The sequence below is a fragment of the Clupea harengus genome, chromosome 3, assembly GCF_900700415.2.
Source record: "Clupea harengus chromosome 3, Ch_v2.0.2, whole genome shotgun sequence".
Lineage (NCBI taxonomy): Eukaryota > Metazoa > Chordata > Actinopteri > Clupeiformes > Clupeidae > Clupea > Clupea harengus.
Window position 1 is genome coordinate 8,109,829 of NC_045154.1, and position 19,593 is coordinate 8,129,421.

Sequence of the window (19,593 nt, forward strand, 5' to 3'; positions counted from 1 at the left end):
ATATCCCTGTGCAGTAAATCTTACTCTATCAATACACTGAAAGTCAAAGTTAAGTCAGTGGTCACTTTTTCCCGTTTTGCCATGTACGTACTTTGTGTACTCTTTTCGTTTGTTGCTGTGGCCAAACATAATAATTTTAACTCCCAATAATGTGTACTAACCTAAATGTGTTGCGTGCGTAAGTTATGGAGATACAATTTCAATTTTTCCTTGGAGAGTGATTTTACTTTGACAAACAACCGAAAGACAGAACGAAAGAAAGAAAGAGATGAACACCTCTATTATTAGAAAACCGAGTGAACAGTAAACCAACAATCGTCGGTTTGACGAGGGAAAAGAAATCTGACACTTTTCCTGGGATGGCCATTCGGTAAAGATCTCACCCGCTGTCCCCGAGGACATTCTTGGGACAGCATTCCATTTCCAGCCATCTGTTTTCTGTCACTGAATCCTAATTTACTGCAGCAAAATCTTTGTTGGGTGAGCTGGGAAAGTCACCGCATTGACAGAGACAAAACATGATAGTTTATTGTATAGAGACCGATGTAAGTCAACCTGTGATTGCACATGCTCAATAATATTGGTAATCGGATCAGATGTTGAGCGGTTTAAGATTTATTCGTAACTGACATAATTGACGCAATCAGCCAAGACCACGGCTGAGGAATTCCTTTAGGCAAAGCAGTGTTTCACGAATAAAACATTCGGTAGGCAGGCCTACTCGTATTTATTAGGATGTAGACATTAAAGACATTTCCATCTTTTTCGCAGTTAACACTTTCTCCGAGACAAAAAACTCAAATCGAAAGAAATAAACCAACTGTTAACAATGCCTTTTCAAAGTCGTTTCGAATATTACAGCTAACTGAAATGGGTGCAAAAGTTCAAAGCGCCATTGCTATCATCGCCATTGATAGTATATACATTGTCCACAAATGTTCATGAAGAACCGAACCACTGAACAGAATTAATAGTGAAGTGAAACAAATAGGCTACCCTGCTCCACTGCGCAGTATGTTTGCGCATCAGCAGTGACCTGCCTAGCAAACTAAATCACTTACTGAAACATCTTGCACACAAACGCTGAGAACGTGGCTTATGTTTCTTGTCTTAACCCTGCTTTACCCTGCTTTTAGTTTTTTCTCTGTCCAAGGTTCTGAAATACACCCGCTAAGAACGACTCACGTGACCCCGCAGCCTTCTCCGCACCGCGCGCACTTCTAGCTGGAGGATTTCACATGAGAACACGATCGACCGTTCATTCGCGTGCTGTTATTCTCTCGGCTCTCCTGGTCTGTCTCATAGTTAACAGATAACGTCTGGACATCGGAAAAATACAATTTAGTCTTAACTGAGTAGTCGTTACAATTAGGATGAAAGACTTTAACATTCTTCGTTTTCTTCCTCTTTCTTCACTCCACGCCAACACGGTTGCAGCGGATGGGCAGAACGTGCTTTAGTTTGCTACTAATCAGGAAAGTGCACGTCTGTGTGGGGATCTCTCTATAGGAAGATGTAAGGATCAACAAGCTTTCTCCCCTATCAAGCATCTTGCAAACAAAAATGCAGAAGGGAATACGACTTAATGATGGCCATGTCACCTACCTGGGTCTCTTGGCAAAGAAAGATGGTACGCGACGGGGCAGCTTGAGCAAAAAGAGCTCAGATAACACAAAATGGCATACCAAGTGGTTCGCTTTACTGCAGAATATGCTGTTTTATTTCGAGAGCGAGTCCAGCTCTCGACCTTCGGGATTATACCTGTTGGAGGGTTGCGTCTGTGACAGGTCGCCTTCACCAAAACCTTCTCAGTCAGCTAAGGAGTGTTTAGAAAAACAGGTAAGAGGCGTGCAAAACGACAAGTGTCCGTACATTTGTGCACGTTGTGTCATCCCAGTGAAGAACACACTGCAGAAATCGTGAGTTTTCCGGAGGGAAAGTCATAAATATAATATTGGCCACTAAAATGCAACCGGGCTTTGTCTAAATGCGTTGCCTGTATGTAAAAGGCTCGTGCAGTTCAGACAGAGAGCTAGCCAACAGTTTCGTCAGTGCACACCGTTCAAGATTTTGGAGAAGGGGTTCAACAGTGTCTTAAGTCTTTTCCAACCTTTTATCTTTCTTAAAACAAACACAACGTTGCATGAGCGATTGATCTGTATATAAATAATACAATGTAACGTTCTGGTTAGACCAGTTTACTCACTGTATTATGTAATGTAATGGGAACAACGGATTCATTTAATTCATTACCCACACTTAATTGAATTTAGACTCGCTCAAATTATCCTGTTAACTGGATATGATAGGAGCTTTTTATGGAGTTATTGACATGAAATTGAGTTAAACATTTGGCTGTTTGTGCACAAGATTTTCTTCTTCTTAAGTGTTTCGATCATTTTTGTTGGGGAGATCTGGAAATGTGAAGAATGATGTGAGATATCCACTTCTTATTATTCTAAAATGATGTTGTCTTATTAATGAATCTTCAAGTTTAGTATCAGGTTGTTTTCACCCTAATTTTCGCTATGAGGGAAAATTACGCTAGAGAAAGCACTTTCTCAATCTCAGAGTCGCCCCCATGTGGGAAAATGCCGACAAATCACCGTCTGTTTGACGTATTGATTTCATTCCCGCGCTGATATTAATAGCATCCTACCTTGGCAACTGCGTCCGCTACCAGTGTTTAATAACTCGTAGATATTTAACCTGCAATGTTGTCGTAACAACAGTTTACAATGGCTATCAAACAAATAAAGACTATATTTACTCTCACATTAATTTAGAGGAATGTGGTCGTGTGTGTGTTCCTCATTAGATTATTTTTCTTGTTTCGACGACAAGCATTTATGGAATATTTTGGTGCAGTTGAGCCAATGGAGAATGATAGTTGGTATGCGATGTATATATGATTTTTTGGCCTAGGCCTTTAATGAAGTTAAAACTGCCGGGCATAAGAGCTTAAAATAGCAATTGAGAATTGGCCAAATTACATGTTAATGCAAACAACCAGTGCAAACAAGTTGGGTGATTGTTGCCTTGTTTATGATAAGACATGATCTGTAATCAAATATATTTTCTGCCATTTACATCATTTTCATCAACTGAAACAACAAGATTAAGATGCCAAGAATCATGTCCATGTCCAGAGATGTTCATGTCCGGATGCAAAATCTTTGTTTGTTTGGGCTATGCTCTCTGTGGTTAGCAGTGTCTAAGGCTGCGATCCAGCACGAGCCCAGGCCCTCTCTGTGAACAGCTGCCCCTGTGCTGACAAAGCAATATGCGCCACGGTGTCCTGGACTGGGTGGTTCTGTCTTTCTCCTCAAAAATTCAGTCCATAATTTGGTGGTAATGTCGCAGACGTTGTGGATGATTAGTTTCATACTTATTTCTCAGTAATTGTTTGCAAAAATATCAGAGTGTTGAAGTTGTTTAATTTGGCAGTGAACACACTGCACCGTTCGCTCACACTATTTCTAGTCATTGGATCACAATTCATTTGAGTCATTGTTTATGCTGTTCCAATCTTGGATCTCATTTAGTGTTTGAGAACAACTGCTGATGTACGGTCAATATGAGCAGTCTTTTTCATAACTTTTGTCCTCTTCAAGTTGTCCACACTCTCACATGTTTGTCAGTATTGAATGTGGATTGAATTTTGAATGTGGATTGAATGTGTTGTCTTGTAATAATGTTTTCCAAATTGTTGCTCCTAACTGGAATTTGTCTGTTATGTAAAAGGTAACTCTGATAGCTAATTGGTGATTTATACATCTTTGTGTTCACAAACAATCTATTTGGTGAGATTATGAGATCCTTTCATAATTTCTGCAGATCTTGTTGTTGAAAGCTCAGCCACTGAAGCATCAGCAGCCCTTGTCTTCCCACTGTGCACTTGGTGCCTGTGAAGACACACGTGTTTTATTTTTTTCTTCAGAGACATATGCTCCATTAACGTGTGTGTGTGTGTGTGTGTGTGTGTGTGTGTGTGTGTGTGTGTGTGTGTGTGTGTGTGTGTGTGTGTGTGTGTGTGTGTGTGTATGTGTGTGTGTGTGTGTGTGTGCATACTCATGGATATTTGTGTCACCTTCGTCCTTGCCTGGAATGGTGTGGTTGAGAGGAGAATCAGTAATAAGGTTTTGGAGGTATTGGCTGTGTGGACAGAGCTGGCTGCTCTACCGGAGCCATAAGGTGTCAAGCCAGACCCTGTAGTCATGGTCCCTGGCTAATGAGGGGGGCCGGGTTCAGGGCTTACATATGTACTACTTGCAAAGCACTGGCTGCCTTCTGCAGGTCCTTTATGAGCAAATGAGTGGATGAGTTTTCACTTGTGTTCAGTCTTTGTTCTGCCTCGTCAGTCTCATCCAGATGCCCGTCTCTGCCACATCATTGACCGAGTCATGACATCCTCCAGAGATTTTGTTTCTCTTATTCAGCCAGACCTTCAACCTTACAGTGCCCACAGTGTAGTCCTTCAGCAGATCCCTCAAGGGACTTGGCTACTAGACACAGCTGGACTTAAAGAAAGTCTCCAACAAGATGAGAGAAGTTTCCCACGTAGGCAAGACTGTTTCTGGCCAAGACACGTCCCTTGGGCTAGCTCATTGACAAAGCTGTCTTGGGATTTGGAATCTAGCGCAACATGAACACAAGTGAAGCAAACTATTTCATAACAACCCTACTGATGATTTACCATGGTGATAACCAGCTGGGGCCCATGGGAAAAACCTGTCCAACGTGTGGACAAATGATATTTATTACTGTGTTCTCCTCAACTCAAACAAGCTCACGTGTACACACAGAATCATACACACGTGCACGTTTGTATATTGGCCGTGTTCAGATAACATTTGAAGTTGCTTAGTTCATGCTCAGAGAGGTCTCCATGTATTGAAAACATTTACTTTGGATGGGAGACAGTTTACGCTGATCCAATCTACAATGCAGTCTGAATGAGTTCCTAACATTTAATGTGGCTTGTTTTGCATGAAATCATCACATCAGTTAATTTACAGGGATTGCTCTTCTGAATGTGAAAATGTCTGTTCACCAGTTCCACCAGTTAAGATAAAAATGATCAGTCACAGGTTTCCAGCTTTAACTGGTGTCAGCTGATCTAGAATATCCGGGAATACACTCAGGGTTTTCCAAAAACACTGCTTGTACTTTATGTGTCTGTGTTTATGTGTGTTATTTTTTTCCTGGATACACCCTTTTATCACCATAACATTACTGGAGCAAGCGTTCTATGTACCATTTATTTATTCCTTTTTTTAATATAACTGCATTTGAGCCCACAGTTCCTATGGCAACCCTTATTTGCATGTGAAAAACGCACTGTGCACTTGTATGACAGGCGTGCAGCGGTGCGTCGCGCCTCTCTCATTATATGTGATCACTATTTGGGCTAAATTTGTTTCCCAAGCACAGTACCTCGGTGGGGTCAGGGTCCAATTATAGCGAGACAGTCATTGCTCTGTGGGGAGGTGGTGTGTTTTTTGAGGGGAGAGGAGTTGTGCCTTAATGCGTTTTTTTGCATCATTATTTTGATCTGCTCTCAGAGACAGTGTAGACAGGCAGGTACGATGAACAGTCAGCAATTTCTATATGTGAAGAACTGTTTTGTTTAGGGTTTTTTATTAATTTTTTTATGGAAAAGGGGTGAAAATGAGAGAATTAATAATATACATGTTTCAGTGACTGATTTTGAGGCTTATCAGGGGAAGTTGGGGAAAAGACGTTTTGGAGATCATTGGCAGATGAGATGGCAGGTGAACCTGGAGCAAGTCTGGGCTAGATATGTTTTCCGAGTCAGCCACTCCCCATGGTAAAGCACAGACATGAAGGGAAATCACTGATGGACCATGCCCTGGTGCTCATGGGGACAGGGTGTCCATTGTCATTCCTCCAGAGGCCACTTCCCCCTCGTGAAACACCAGAGTGCACTTACAGGTGCTTCCTGTGAGAGGTAACTTGCTCGATAAAAAAACGCCACTGAATCAGGAGTCTAATCTCTTCTTTTTAACCAGCAGTTCACTAGTATGGATTTACACGATTTGTCTTAGATCAAATCGTCATTCATTTCCTCTTCTGTTCTGTAGGAAGGAGTCTTGTGCGGTTTTCTCATATGGTCTTGTAGAGGTGTTATAAGTGCTGCTTCTTTGTTTTATTTTTCCCTCTCTTCTACATCGTGGTGACGTCCATCACCTAATTGTGATATTTGTCCATGTGTGTGTAATGGCACTAAAGTAATGAATAGGGAGTGAAAGTAATGAGGGTGATTTTAAATCAACTGGATTAACAGCTCAGCATCAAAGGCACTGCCTTTCTGGCACTGAGCAACACAGGCCTTGTGGCCTTTCATTTGTGCCCATAAAGAAATAAATGAATCAATAGAAAAGTGTTTGAAGCATGACTCAGCAGCCCACATAAACCATGATGAGGCAGGTCTCCCCCACCCCCCACCCCGTGTGTGTGATAAGCTGGCCTCTTAAATGAGCCATTCTGCTCCCTCTTAAAAAGCAAATCACACAAATGAAGACAAAAACAAGCAACGTCACCCCACACACAGCCCTGCCAACATGGATAGATTGTCACAGGGAGAGTGAGGGTCTAATGCCGGCAAAAGGTGGATAGATATCTGCCCCCGCCACGAGGGGTGAGGAGGAGTGCCAAGATGGGTGTCGAGGGACAGGCGTCTGCAGCGCTGAGATTAGGCCTTTGTGTTTTCAGTCACTGCAACTACCATTGTAGGTCCCTACACTGTGAGGACTTTTATTTATTTATTTGTGTTTTTTTCTTTTTCAAATCCTCTACCTGTGGGCATGAGTTATGTGAAAAGGATGCACGGGCCTCTGTGCCACAGCGTAATCTTGGTAATGGTCGTATGACCTTTCCTCTGGTCCCACCGCTGAATGCAGAGTATCCTGAGTTTCATTTTAATTTTTTTTTAGGTGGGGATGTCCTCGAAGCAATCCTTTCCACTGTTAACCCACACTTGTGAACACACAATAGAGAGCGAACCATCTTGAGACTACTATGCCCTAAAGGGATGGCCGTGTTGAGAGTACTGTTGTTCGCATAAATCTGTGGAGCATTTGGTTGAGCTTGGCAGTTTGTCCGTCACGATGGATACATTTATGAATGAATAGGGAAAAAACAATCAATTCTTTGTCCACCAGATTGTTTAAAACTGGTATCACACATTCTGAGATGAAATCATTCAGTGCTCTCTATTCGTGTGCCCTGTTGTGGTGTCTTAAAATTGGAACATTAGAGATGAGAAATGTACTGACATCAAGGCAAACTTTGGTGTAGTGAATAAAAAAGTGCATTCAATTTTCTAGTTCAATCAGTACTTCATTACCTGAAACAACTGGGGTACATTTGCAATATTTTAAAACAGCACTGAGGCAACCAACAAACCGTGGGACTGTTACCAATGGGATTGTCATAATCTATTTCAAGGCACCAGCTAAATCAGCAAAAGTGACGGAAGTGTTTTTCTGGCCAACTAAGCAGTATTTATTGACAGTTTGTGACTGGTTGTGAAGGCCCTGACAGTTATGTCACTATGTGCTATGACAGTTACTTAACAGTTTTGTGACAATTTCATTCATGAACCAGACATATTTCCGTCTTTTCATGCTCTGACCTTCACTGAGGTTGAAACCATGTTTGCTCTGTCTACACAGCAAAGGTTTGCATTGCTGCCGTTATTGACCATGCCAATACATTAGGTGTTGTATTGACTACTCAGGCCACGCAGTCTGTAAGAGCAGCCACTACAGCTAGCATTGTTTAGCCTGCTTGCTATCTGGCTCCAGTCCCAGTGAGATCATCAACTGGCAAACTCGATTTGTTCAACATCGCAAACACATTAAGGGTGTGTTTTGTCCCATCCCAGACCTCAGTGAAACTAGATTCTTAGTTGGATGTGAAAAAAGAGTTTAGAGCAGATTTGTTCACTTTCATTTTCACTCCCTGAACAGGAAGGGAAGGTAGCTCTGTAGGCCACAACCTGTGAGGCGTGTGAATCTGGGGATCACTTGATTAAATTGGGGGGTGGGGTGTGTCAGGTGCGGCCCCACTCGATTAGAGTGGAAGTCCCACCAGCTGCAGTGGCCCTTTGAGGATAAGATCACTCTCCCGTTTGGTTTACAGCCTGCCATTTCCCTCTGCTCCCTATGCGTCCCTTCCAAAGGATTCAGCCTTAAGCACCTGAGAGAGGGCTCTTGTTTGACCAGGGGGATTACCAGGAAAAGGTAGACCCTTGACTCACCCCATAGTTTCATAGCTCAGCCCTCACCTTTATGCTGTATGAGACTGAATGGCAGGTTTAGGAGTGTGAACACTGAAATAAACTGCCCTTTGTCCTGTTTCCTTCGTTATTGTGGGGTCTCATCGGACCATTGTTTTTCTGGTTGAAACAACAGAATGTGAACTAGAAGCTGAAATACTCATGAACACTTTTTCAAAAATGTTGTGTGTGGATAGATGGAACCGGACATTTTTCTTTGTAGGCCTACCAAGTGATTGTGTGTGTAGGGTTTCTCATGGGAATATGGTCTCGTGCAATTCTCTCTGACATAATAGGGGTGACTATGTTTCTGCTCACAATCTCTTAGTGTAAGCGAGAAGCTAACAAGATCCCCATGCATCAGAAATGGCGGTTCTCAGGAAATCAGAGCAAAGAACGCCTGCTTAGCTTAAAGGGAGAGAGGCGGGAAAGTGCAGAGAGAGAGAGAGGGAGAGACTATCCACCAGCACGGAGAGGAGTTGCTAGGTAACAGGTAGCGTACAGTTATGTAATGTTTCATGCCTCTGGCTTACATGTTTTATGGCTCCTCCCAGGGGAGAAGGCACTATCGCAGACAGTGCTGGGGTTTCTGTAGCTGAGCCCATCGATCTAGGTGATGGGCTGGCGGGGGGTGGTGGTAGTGGTGGTGGTTGCTGCGATGATGGCGGTGGCGGCTGCATGTGGAATCCCAACTCCTCGGTGGCAGTTTTAACCTCCGCTTGAAGTCACTGATCAGCTCAAAATAAGGTTTAGGTTTCCTTTAGTTATGTGGTTTCGTGCCCGGTTGAGGTGCAGAGAGAGGGTTTTATGGTGTGACGATTTACATCTCCCTCCAGAGCCACAGACCTGAGTGCCTTTCGATGGGCACTTTTAATAGCTGAAGCTGTTTCACATATAGCTCCCTATATAGCTATCATACCTTATGAATAATAGCTTAGTTATTCACTTCAAATGAGATAGTGAAATAACCTGAACAGTAGAGCCATGAACAAACCATGGTCTGATCATAACATGAGGAGAGGTGTCTAATGTTGTCACGATTCGGAAGGCAGAGACCCAATCGCAGACCATATGTAGGGAGGAATTCAGAATTTATTCAAAAGGTTAAAGCACAGAAGAAGTCCAAAACACACAGAAACTCAGGAGTCCAAAACCAGGCAGGGCAAAAAACATCAAGACACAGAAGTACGGTAGAGAATGGATACATGGAAGCACTCAGCTAAACAAGACAGAATCTCTTACCGAACAAAAACTGATGAACCGACCAGAAACACAAGACAGACTGAACTTAAATAACAAAGGGGGAAGTAGACAACAAGACACAGGTGAACTAAGCAAGGGAAATTAACAAGACACAGGAGAAAGCAATCAGGGAAACAAACAGGGTAAAGATTGGGAACAGGTGAGGGTAAAAACCAGGAAGTGGCAGAGGGCAGGTGGGGGCGGAGTCTCAGGACAAAGACAGGAAACACATGGCCGGACAAGACAAACACAACAAGCACATGACAACCAACATAAACAACCAGGAAAAAGCACATGTCAGGAATCGGGAAACACAAAAGGGAAACAGCAGGATCCTGACAAATGTGTTCTCTTACATGGCTTGTCAATCTAGGAATAACTGGGACTCTTGGCAGTACTTCTGTAAATTGCAGTGAAACATGTGTGCTAGAAATGTATACATTAATCGTTGTACAGCTGTGTACTTCCATAATCTCTCAACATTGTCTTTTTCGTGTGACTTTCGTGAGAGTATCAAAAAATAACCATTCTTTCCAGTGATTGTGTGAGAACGTGCACACCCAGTGCAGATCTTGTGTCTGTAGTTAATCTCCATTCCCTTCTGCTCTTTTCTTCTCACGTGGTTGCAGTACTATTTCACGATCATCTTCAACCATGAGAACCAGAAGGCCCTGGAGCTGCGCTCAGAGGACGTCAAAGACTGTGACGAATGGGTGGCAGCAATAACACATGCCAGGTACAACAGCACATGTCAAGCCCCCCCACCCCCACCCCACCCACCCACCCATCCTGCTTCAAAGTGTAATCCAGCATTGTTGAGATTAGCATAGAGAGCCTGGATATATGACTACCATGAATTTGGGCTTTTTACACACCCAGTGTATGTATATGTGTGTATATATACGAGAGATAGATAGAGAGACAGAGAGAGAGAGAGAGATGGAGGGAAGGTGATTGGGGAAGAGATGATGAGTGTGCTAATGAAATCTCAGCATCAGAAGGATGTCAATCAGCTCGGGGTGTAGATGGAGCACTAATCATGCTCTATTAGCAATGCAATGTGCTGTGCCACTGCGACACACGCAGAGTGCTTTCACAAGAGCCATGTTTGCTTGGGGGACAAACTGTACATCTCATTACTTATAATTAGCCCACGGCTGGTTCAGGAAATCTTCGATGTTACGGCACAGAAGTTCCTCTGCTCAATTGTGCTTATTCTCAACATTGCACTGAAGAGAACTGCACTGGTTTGGCAGATGTGTGTTTCTGCTTTAAATGTACTGTACGCACGTTTGCTTGTCAGGATGCAAGGGTTTTGAGATTGAAATGATTGTGGTGGCATTCTGGAGAATTGTGATTTAGCCTGTCGGGATCCATAGAGAGAACATTTTGTATCCAGTCCGTTAAAGCAAAAGGCATCTGGTAAATGTCTATCTCATAACGATATCCTGTAGTAGTGACATTCAGCAGTGAGGTCATAGATAGATTCAGTTCTGAGTTGTGTTCTTTTTTGCACATGGTTACTGATTTCCATACACAAATATGATCAACTTTATGGTTGTACTAGCTGCAGGAAAATCAATATGATGAGTTTTAATGACAGAGAGTAAAATTGTATTTGCATATGAGTCAGGCGCGTTCTCCCGTGTGCGTGTGGAGGTGATGAGAGCAGAGAGAGAGAGAGAGAGGGATTTGGGGGGCAGCTCTGGGCTCGCTGTGTGTAGACTGCCGGACTGTTTTAGTTGTTTATCCGCAGAGTGCCCCCGAGCCTTGCAAAATCTGTGGTGTGAACATGAAGGCGTCTGGGTTTGCCTCTTAGAGATAAAGCAGAGCTTTACTGCTTCTTTTTAATTGTGAGATGTCAGTGTGTTGGAATGTGCATGTACGTGTGCGTGTGTGTGTGTATGTGTCTCAATGTTTCTCCGTTTTTGTAATGTGTGTGTCTATGCATTTTTTGCATATTCACATATTACTATACAAAAGCTATATAGCCTTTTACCCATGTTGACAAGCCAGTGCATATATGTGTGTGTGTGCGCACATATGATGCATGTATGTATGTAAGTATGTGTGTTCTGTATGGAAGTATGTGCGTTTCCTTGCTGATATGTCTGTGTGTGTGTGTGTGTGTGTGTGTGTGTGTGTGTTTTGTACAGTTATCGGAACCTGGCCACAGAGCATGAAACCCTCATGCAGAAGTATCTTCATCTACTCCAAATCGTGGAGACAGAGAAAACGGTTGCTAAGCAACTTCGACAACAGATAGAGGACGGGGAAATTGAGATTGAACGCCTAAAATCTGAGGTAATATTTGTTGTAATTCTGAGGGCCACAACAGGGGCTTGTTACAGTATGTCTGATATTAAATGAAGCTCGTTATCAAATGCCGGGCAATGTGTCAGCAAATTGTGATTGCCGACCAACAGCAGAATGGTTGATTTAAATCTGTGGGACTGTTGAACGAGCCACGGCGGATATTTTGATGCTGTTGATAGTTGTTTTTATGTGAGTGCGCGCGCGTGTGTGTATGTGCAAGTGTGCGTGTGTTTGTTTGACCTGCAATTCATTACAGTTTAATATCGTGAGGCTGTAACTGGGATAGGTCCACGGACGCTTTATTTTTTCCTGAGGGGATTAAATGGCAGAGGGTAGAAGTGCCTGGGCCACTTTGTTAGTGGAGCGGCTCACAGGGCTCCATTTTGCATCTACACTAATAAAACACCCCTCCAGTAGACCTCCCCCACCCGCTGTATTCTTCATCAGCCAGATCAAATAGTCATTTCACTTTAATGTGCAAATGTGGGCCTGGAAATGAAATGCTTTGCTGAATATGCATGAAGGGTCTTCTATTATGAGTGGTCGCATCGCTCCTCAGAAACAGGATAATAAACTCTTTCAGGGGGCCCTTGCGCACAAAGTAAATGGGGACACTTACCTTCAAGCTAAAGCCTGGAAGCTTCGGGCTCCTTTTGTGTCACCCATGCCCGCCACCCCTCCACCTCCCAGCACACCCATCACAACCCCCCCTCCCCCACACACACACACACACACGCTCTACCTTTGAACGCCCAGCCCAGCAGGGACACATGGAGAGGTTTGAATCGCTAACTAGCATCAAAAATCACCGTCTGTGCAGAGATGTCAGCTAAGGGAATAAACAGGGGGCCCAGTTTTCCCACCACACGTCAGTGTTTGGTGTTGCTCTGGACTGATTCACTCACTTGACCAACACTTGGAGAAGGAGTTTACTTTTGTGAATAGCGTTGAAGTATTGACTCTTTTATCCTTCCCATTCTTCTGTGAATTATCTCACTTGATAGTTGTGGGTTGTGGTGTTGTTTCTCTTATGGCAGATTTCTGGGCACCTGAAGGACAATGAAAGTATCCAGTCAAAACCCACAGAAGCACCCAGCGATGACGACTCTGAGCTCAAGAAGATCAAGAAAGTAAGACGAGTCCCCACACCTGAAACATGCTGAGAGTTACTGTTGCTCTCCACAATGATGTTGTGTGTGTGTGTGTGTGTGTGTGTGTGTGTGTGTGTGTTTTGACTCCACAATGATGAAGCGTGTTTTGGATGTGACACATACTGACCTCTGGCCTCATTGGTTCCCTTCGAGTGTCACCTCCTCCAGAGCAATCAGTCTTGATTATGAGATATGGCCAATATATCTTGTGTTGTCTTAGACTTAAAAGGTGCATACTATAGACATATTTCTGTATGTTGAGGAAAATCGGAACATCACAAATCAACAGAACATATGATAATTCCAAATAAAATACGGATAACAAATTAACACGGATAAAACAAAAATACAAAAAAACCTACCTTTCCCACAATCCTTGTAGGTTCAGAGTTTTCTGCGCGGCTGGATGTGCCGGAGAAAGTGGAAGACCATCATCCAGGACTACATCCGCTCCCCACACGCCGAAAGCATGAGGAAGAGGAACCAGGTGGTGTTCAGCATGCTGGAGGCCGAGGCCGAGTACGTCCAGCAGCTGCACATCCTGGTCAACAACTTCCTGCGCCCGCTGCGCATGGCCGCCAGCTCCAAGAAGCCGCCCATCACCCACGACGACGTCAGTAGCATTTTCCTCAACAGGTGAGAATACAAGCGGGGACGCTGGTGGGGAATCCCAGGATTCTTTGCAGAGCCTCGACAGCAGAAGTGCTGTCTGCTTGGCGTCCCGTGGAGATTTTGTTTAAATCTGAGTTTGACCTTTTCATGACGATCTTGCAAGCAACCCCTCATCCCCACCCCCCTCCCCAGCCTCCCAGTGCCATTATGTGTCCCTAAGGGTTTTCCCTCTTCCACTTAAGAACCCCTAGAGCTCAGCAAGCATAGATTCAATGGTGGGAAAAATGCAGAATGTAGAGTATAAGGTGTATCAGAAGATTTCAGGTGCAAAATCTGCTTTCCCTGGTGTTTGTGCATGAAGACCTTGGAGGAAATAGTGCTGATTAACCATAGGTCAGCATTGGCCTCTCTGAGCCTCCTTCATCTTACTAATTCTTTTATGTTTTTCATTTCCAACAGTGAGACCATCATGTTTCTCCATCAGATCTTTTACCAAGGCTTGAAGGCGAGGATAGCAAGCTGGCCAACATTAGTCTTGGGTAAGTTCCTTTCTAGCATGTTCCAGCTGTGCTAAGCTTGGACTTACTATCTGAAAGACTGTGTTGTTTAGTTTTATTTCCAAGATGGCCACAGTGTTCTGTAGCTAAGCTCTCTTGTTTACAGACTAGTCTTTGTAACTTCATCTTGATGGAAAGTGTGGGTCTGCCTCTGTACTCTTAACAGACAGTGATGCCTTTTACCTGCCAGCTGTTTTACTTCTCCCTCCTCCTCCTCCTTCTCTTACAGCTGACCTTTTTGACATCCTGCTCCCCATGCTGAACATCTACCAGGAGTTTGTGCGCAACCACCAGTACAGCCTGCAGATCCTGGCTCACTGCAAGCAAAACCGTGACTTCGACAAGATCCTCAAACAGTACGAGGCCAAGCCGGACTGCGAGGAGCGCACCTTGGAGACCTTCCTGACCTATCCCATGTTCCAGGTAGGCAGACAGATCCAGCATGCTCAGTGGGAAACTTCTTTGATTTGATTTCCTTCATTTTGGACATGAAAAGTGTCAAAATATTGGGAAAAACAGCAATTTCCATTCAATTTCTTTTTAGAGGTTCATCATTATGGGAAACAACTAAAAACTCATATTCTTATTATATAATTGTTTTCTTATATACTTAGACCTGTGTTATCATACAATGCAAGCTGAAGAGTCTTCAAAGCAGAATGTTAATGTGTATCACCCTGACTCTGGGTGCATGGAGATCAGGACTAGACCTGCTCTCTGGATAACCTCTACAGTATGTGTCTTGTGGATGGCATAGAGGTTGCCCTTAGTCTTGAGCCTGGTGTGGAGTTCAGAGCTGGAGAGTGTGGTGGAAGCACAATCAACATAGTCCTGGTGGTGACTAACTGGGAAATTGATGTTGTGTCGATTGTACCCATAGACAAGGTTCAGTATCTTCTCATGAAGCTAAATTACTGCCTTGAGCAAGAGACCTACCACAGCGGGGGTCCAAATGACCTGGCAGAGCAGGGCTGAAGCTGAGTTTCGTTGGTCAGTTTGACTGGATTAGTGAGTGGATGAAATGTAGCTTATTAGAGTTACTTTAGAATGAGACATGACATATGAACACACACAGGTGTTAACAATAGACACGTGTGTATTTAAACCAATAATGTTTAACCCGTCTTTGTTAGAACATACATATTCAAAGTATGTTATGTGCAAACCTCTGTGATATAAAGACTCACAGGCTACTCAGATTCCCCATAACGTCTAACAGCTTTCAGCACCTCACAGGAGCAGCAGCCACACAGTAGTAACACAGTAGTAATCACACCCAGTCACGCTGTGTTACACAAGGCCGGTGTCGTCTACACACCCCCTGAGTTTACATTCTGGCTGGATGCATGTCACCCACACAGAGAGCCTCTGTGACCTTGCAGATACCCACAATGCACCTGAATTCTGTTGTACATTTTCTCCAAGACACGCTTGTTTTCCACTGAACCATAAAACAGGCTAGTCTGTATTCATGGAGTCCCACTTGTATTGTTTCATAGTCACTTAAACGGGTTGTTTGGGAGGCCGGTGGTATCATAATGGCTTTTTTTCTGGCGAGGTATGCAGTTTCATCGTAGCTCCTGTGGGGCCCACTTGGGGCTCTGCTGCGTTGGTTATAAATTTCTGCTGATAGGTGTGAATGTGTGTGTGTGTGTGTGTGTGTGTGTGTGTGTGTGTGTGTGTGTGTGTGTGTGTGTGTGTGTCGAGTTCTGTTCTGATCTTCCTCATAGAAAAAGCATATTGGAGGGTGTGTTTGTGTGTGTGTGTGTGTTTGCCAGAAACTCAGTGGCCCTATCATTCTTTTATGCAGATTCCTCGCTACATCCTTACCCTTCACGAGCTCTTAGCTCACACTCCCCATGAGCATGTGGAGAGGAACAGCCTGGAGTATGCCAAGTCTAAGCTGGAGGAGCTATCCAGGTACAACATCCTCTTGTGTACTTGGTTTACTATACTAATACTACTGTACTTAGCAGTGGTCACATCTACAAGGTTCTCGCCATACTGATGCATCAGTATCTCAGTATTTTGAATCTCTACAACAGAAGATAAGTGATGTGATCACACATAGAGTTTGTGTATAGTAAGTGTGCACAAACATACACACACATTTTAGACCATACACACACAAATATATTGTGTACAAAAATGAACGATCACAAAAAGGCATTGTACATGCGAATACTGTACAAATCTTAATGGAGTGTAATAAAACCACAGCTCTAATATCAGTAAGCCACTTAGCCCGCTACACTAATATCAGTAAATATTTTAATGAAAAGTATTTTAGTCAGAATCCAATGAAAGGTTTTTTTTTTTTTAGAGTGACAAAATAAATTTTTCCTTGTACTAAATACATTAAATTTGTGTATTCAGGATAATGCATGATGAAGTGAGTGAGACAGAGAACATCAGGAAGAACCTGGCCATCGAGCGCATGATAGTGGAGGGCTGTGAGATTCTCCTGGACACCAGCCAGACCTTTGTCAGACAAGGTAAAAGCCCCTGAGACACACACACACACACACACACACACACACACACAGACACACAGACACACACAAACAGAAAGAGCCTTAACATAAGCACACATAGAATCACACACATAAACTTTCATTCACAGCTTCACACACTCACAGGCTTACACACACACACACACACACACACACACACACACACACACACACACACACACACACACACACACACACACACACACACACACACACACACACACACACACACACACACAGACACCTCCTTTTCTTTTCCTTCCCCTGCCTCAAAGAAACTCCACAAAAAGAGCCCGAGATCCCAGATAAGGAGCGGATATATCACAGAGGAGGATTTCTCCCTCCGTCTCCGTCCTCTATTCTTAACTTGTCTTTCTGTCACTGCCTCGCATTGTCACTTCCCAGCCCTCCCGACATCTGTGGGCTCCTTTTGGTGTCCCGCTCCCTCAGCAAGTGCCTCCCACCGCATCCACACTCCCCTAATACCAGACCCCCAGGGAAAAGTCGTACCCTGAGGGATTGTGCTGTATAATCCTGGCCCCCCCATCCCATCCCATCCCCCACCCCACCCTATCCGGACTTATGGGGAGAGGAGCCTGCTCAAACAGCACCGCAACTCTTTCATTTCCAAGTGTAATTAAACTCTAACAAGTCAATCTGGCTGAGAGGCAAGGGTGGCAAAAGTCAGTGATCCGCAGTGGGATGTGAGCAGCGCAGAAGACAGAGGCAGGGAGATGGGCGATCGGATAAAGAAATGGATCAAATGCAGCCAAGCCCACCTTTCGTGCCTGCCAGAGTGAGAGTGGTTCTAAGTTTCCTAACCACTAGTCATGCTCTCTCTCTCACTCTCCCTCTCTCTCTCTTCCTTCCTCTTTATCTATTTCTCTCTCTTTCCTTTTGCACTCTCCCTCTTTCTTTACCTTGATCTATCCTTTCTCCTCCCTTTTTTGCTCATTGTCTACTTCTCACTCTCTCTCCACCCCTCTGACCCACACCTCCAGGATCCCTGATCCAGGTCCCCCTGAGTGAGAAGGGGAAGATCACGCGTGGGCGCCTGGGCTCCCTGTCCCTGAAGAAGGAGGGGGAGAGGCAGTGCTTCCTCTTCTCCAAACATCTCATCATCTGTACACGCAGCTCTGGAGGAAAGCTGCACCTCACCAAGGTAGGTTCATAGACCCCCCGTGCACCTAGTGCGTAGCCATAGCAGCATCAATGATTGCAATCCTATTGGATGGTACATTCTGGGGGGGGGGGGGAATTAATCTAAAAATATTATTTATGTTTGTACACATTTCACATAATTCAATCAATGTATTCCCAGCCCACTTTTGGTATAGTATAGGATTAAAACATGCTTTCTGGAGATTGTTAACCTGAACAGGGCTGTTGAAATGAAAAATTCTGTTGTGCACTGAATGGGCATGTTGGCCTTCAAAGCAGTGATAACCACCCTCTCTCTCTCTATCCTCCCCCCTCACTCAACACACCCCCAATGTAATTTGTCATCCTTCAGTAATCCTATACTGTTGTTTCCCTCGGGGGCAAAATTTGCGCTGGAGATTCCCTTGTAAAGACTCCACTGGTGTCGCCTCCCCTACTGATTATTTGATAGCAGTGCTTCCTAGTGTTGTGCCTTATTATAATGCTTGTGTTGCTCTCAGAATGGGGTGGTCTCGCTGATCGACTGCACACTGATAGAGGACCCAGAGGGCACGGACGACGAGGGTAAGTGTCCATTTATTCTCTGAGCTGATTCCATCGACCACACAGGTCTCTGCACAACAACACTGAGACGTGATTATGTTTTATGTTTTGTAAGGTTTCAGAAAACAAAAGGGAAACAATGTTGATTGGAGTAGTTATTATTACATTTGAATTTGTTTCTGTTTTGTGGTTACTGAATATGTATTTGGTTTTCTGTTTGTTTATGTTTTTCAAAATAAGCATGCATGTTTAAGAATTTTACTTCCCTCAGATGTTCAGCTATGTACCCTGTTATGTTAAGATTGTGAATAATAATAATAATAATAATTTAAAAGTGGCAACATTTTTAAAAGTTGATATGAACACAAATATTTCCAAACATAAAGCAGATTTACTGTAAATATGCTCTTTTTTCTGAAGCCAAAACAGACAAAAGTGGTCAGGATATGGAGCACCTGGACTTCAAGATGTTGGTGGAGCCCAAAGACACCACGGCCTTCACCGTCATCCTAGTGGCCTCCTCCAGACAGGAGAAGTCTGCCTGGACCAGTGACATTAGCCAGGTATGTCCACATGCAACACACTCTCCCAAGAACCCACAGAGAGCACTCAATACTATAGCAAACAGCTAGCATCAGACACTTAAATGCACACTTGCTTCAGTCACACACACACACACACACACACACACACACACACACACACACACACACACACACACACACACACACACACACACACACACACACACAAATACGGGTGCCCTCACACACAAATCCACACAGAGACAGACACATTAACTGAACACACAGAACATACAAAACAAACATACACACACACTCACCTCAGTAATCACCTCCAATGTTGTTGTCTTGCAGTTGCTTACACATCTTTTCACTCTTCCCCTTTGCTGACTCTTTCTCTTTCTCTTGCTCCCTTCCTCCTGCTTTCTCCACAGTGCATAGACAACATCCGCTGCAATGGCCTGATGATGAACGCCTTCGAGGAGAACTCTAAAGTCAGTGTGCCCCAGATGATCAAGTAAGCACTGCTTGTTTTAACGTAACCACTCATTGCTGTGTTTGTGTATATTTCTATGCGTTTGTGTGTGTGTGTGTGTGTGTGCGTGCACTATACTTTGTGTACTTTGCTGTTTTATTTGGCCTGTTTGTGTATATTTATTGTGTGTGTGTTTG

At 43.9% G+C, this 19,593-nt stretch overlaps 1 protein-coding gene across 1 annotated transcript in view; it reads left to right on the forward strand.

The window, feature by feature from the left end:
• Positions 1 to 997: 997 nt before the first annotated feature.
• The window catches only part of rasgrf1 (Ras protein specific guanine nucleotide releasing factor 1), a 30,742-nt gene continuing 12,146 nt past the window's right edge, over positions 998 to 19,593 (forward strand). The window contains exons 1-13 of the mRNA XM_012833565.3: positions 998 to 1,839; positions 10,174 to 10,280; positions 11,701 to 11,848; positions 12,898 to 12,990; positions 13,394 to 13,647; positions 14,083 to 14,162; positions 14,410 to 14,603; positions 15,991 to 16,100; positions 16,557 to 16,675; positions 17,695 to 17,855; positions 18,355 to 18,418; positions 18,818 to 18,960; positions 19,356 to 19,438. Coding sequence (XP_012689019.2) covers positions 1,564 to 1,839; positions 10,174 to 10,280; positions 11,701 to 11,848; positions 12,898 to 12,990; positions 13,394 to 13,647; positions 14,083 to 14,162; positions 14,410 to 14,603; positions 15,991 to 16,100; positions 16,557 to 16,675; positions 17,695 to 17,855; positions 18,355 to 18,418; positions 18,818 to 18,960; positions 19,356 to 19,438 — 1,832 coding nt within the window. The 5' untranslated portion in view covers positions 998 to 1,563. The remainder of the gene's footprint in view (positions 1,840 to 10,173; positions 10,281 to 11,700; positions 11,849 to 12,897; positions 12,991 to 13,393; positions 13,648 to 14,082; positions 14,163 to 14,409; positions 14,604 to 15,990; positions 16,101 to 16,556; positions 16,676 to 17,694; positions 17,856 to 18,354; positions 18,419 to 18,817; positions 18,961 to 19,355; positions 19,439 to 19,593) is intronic.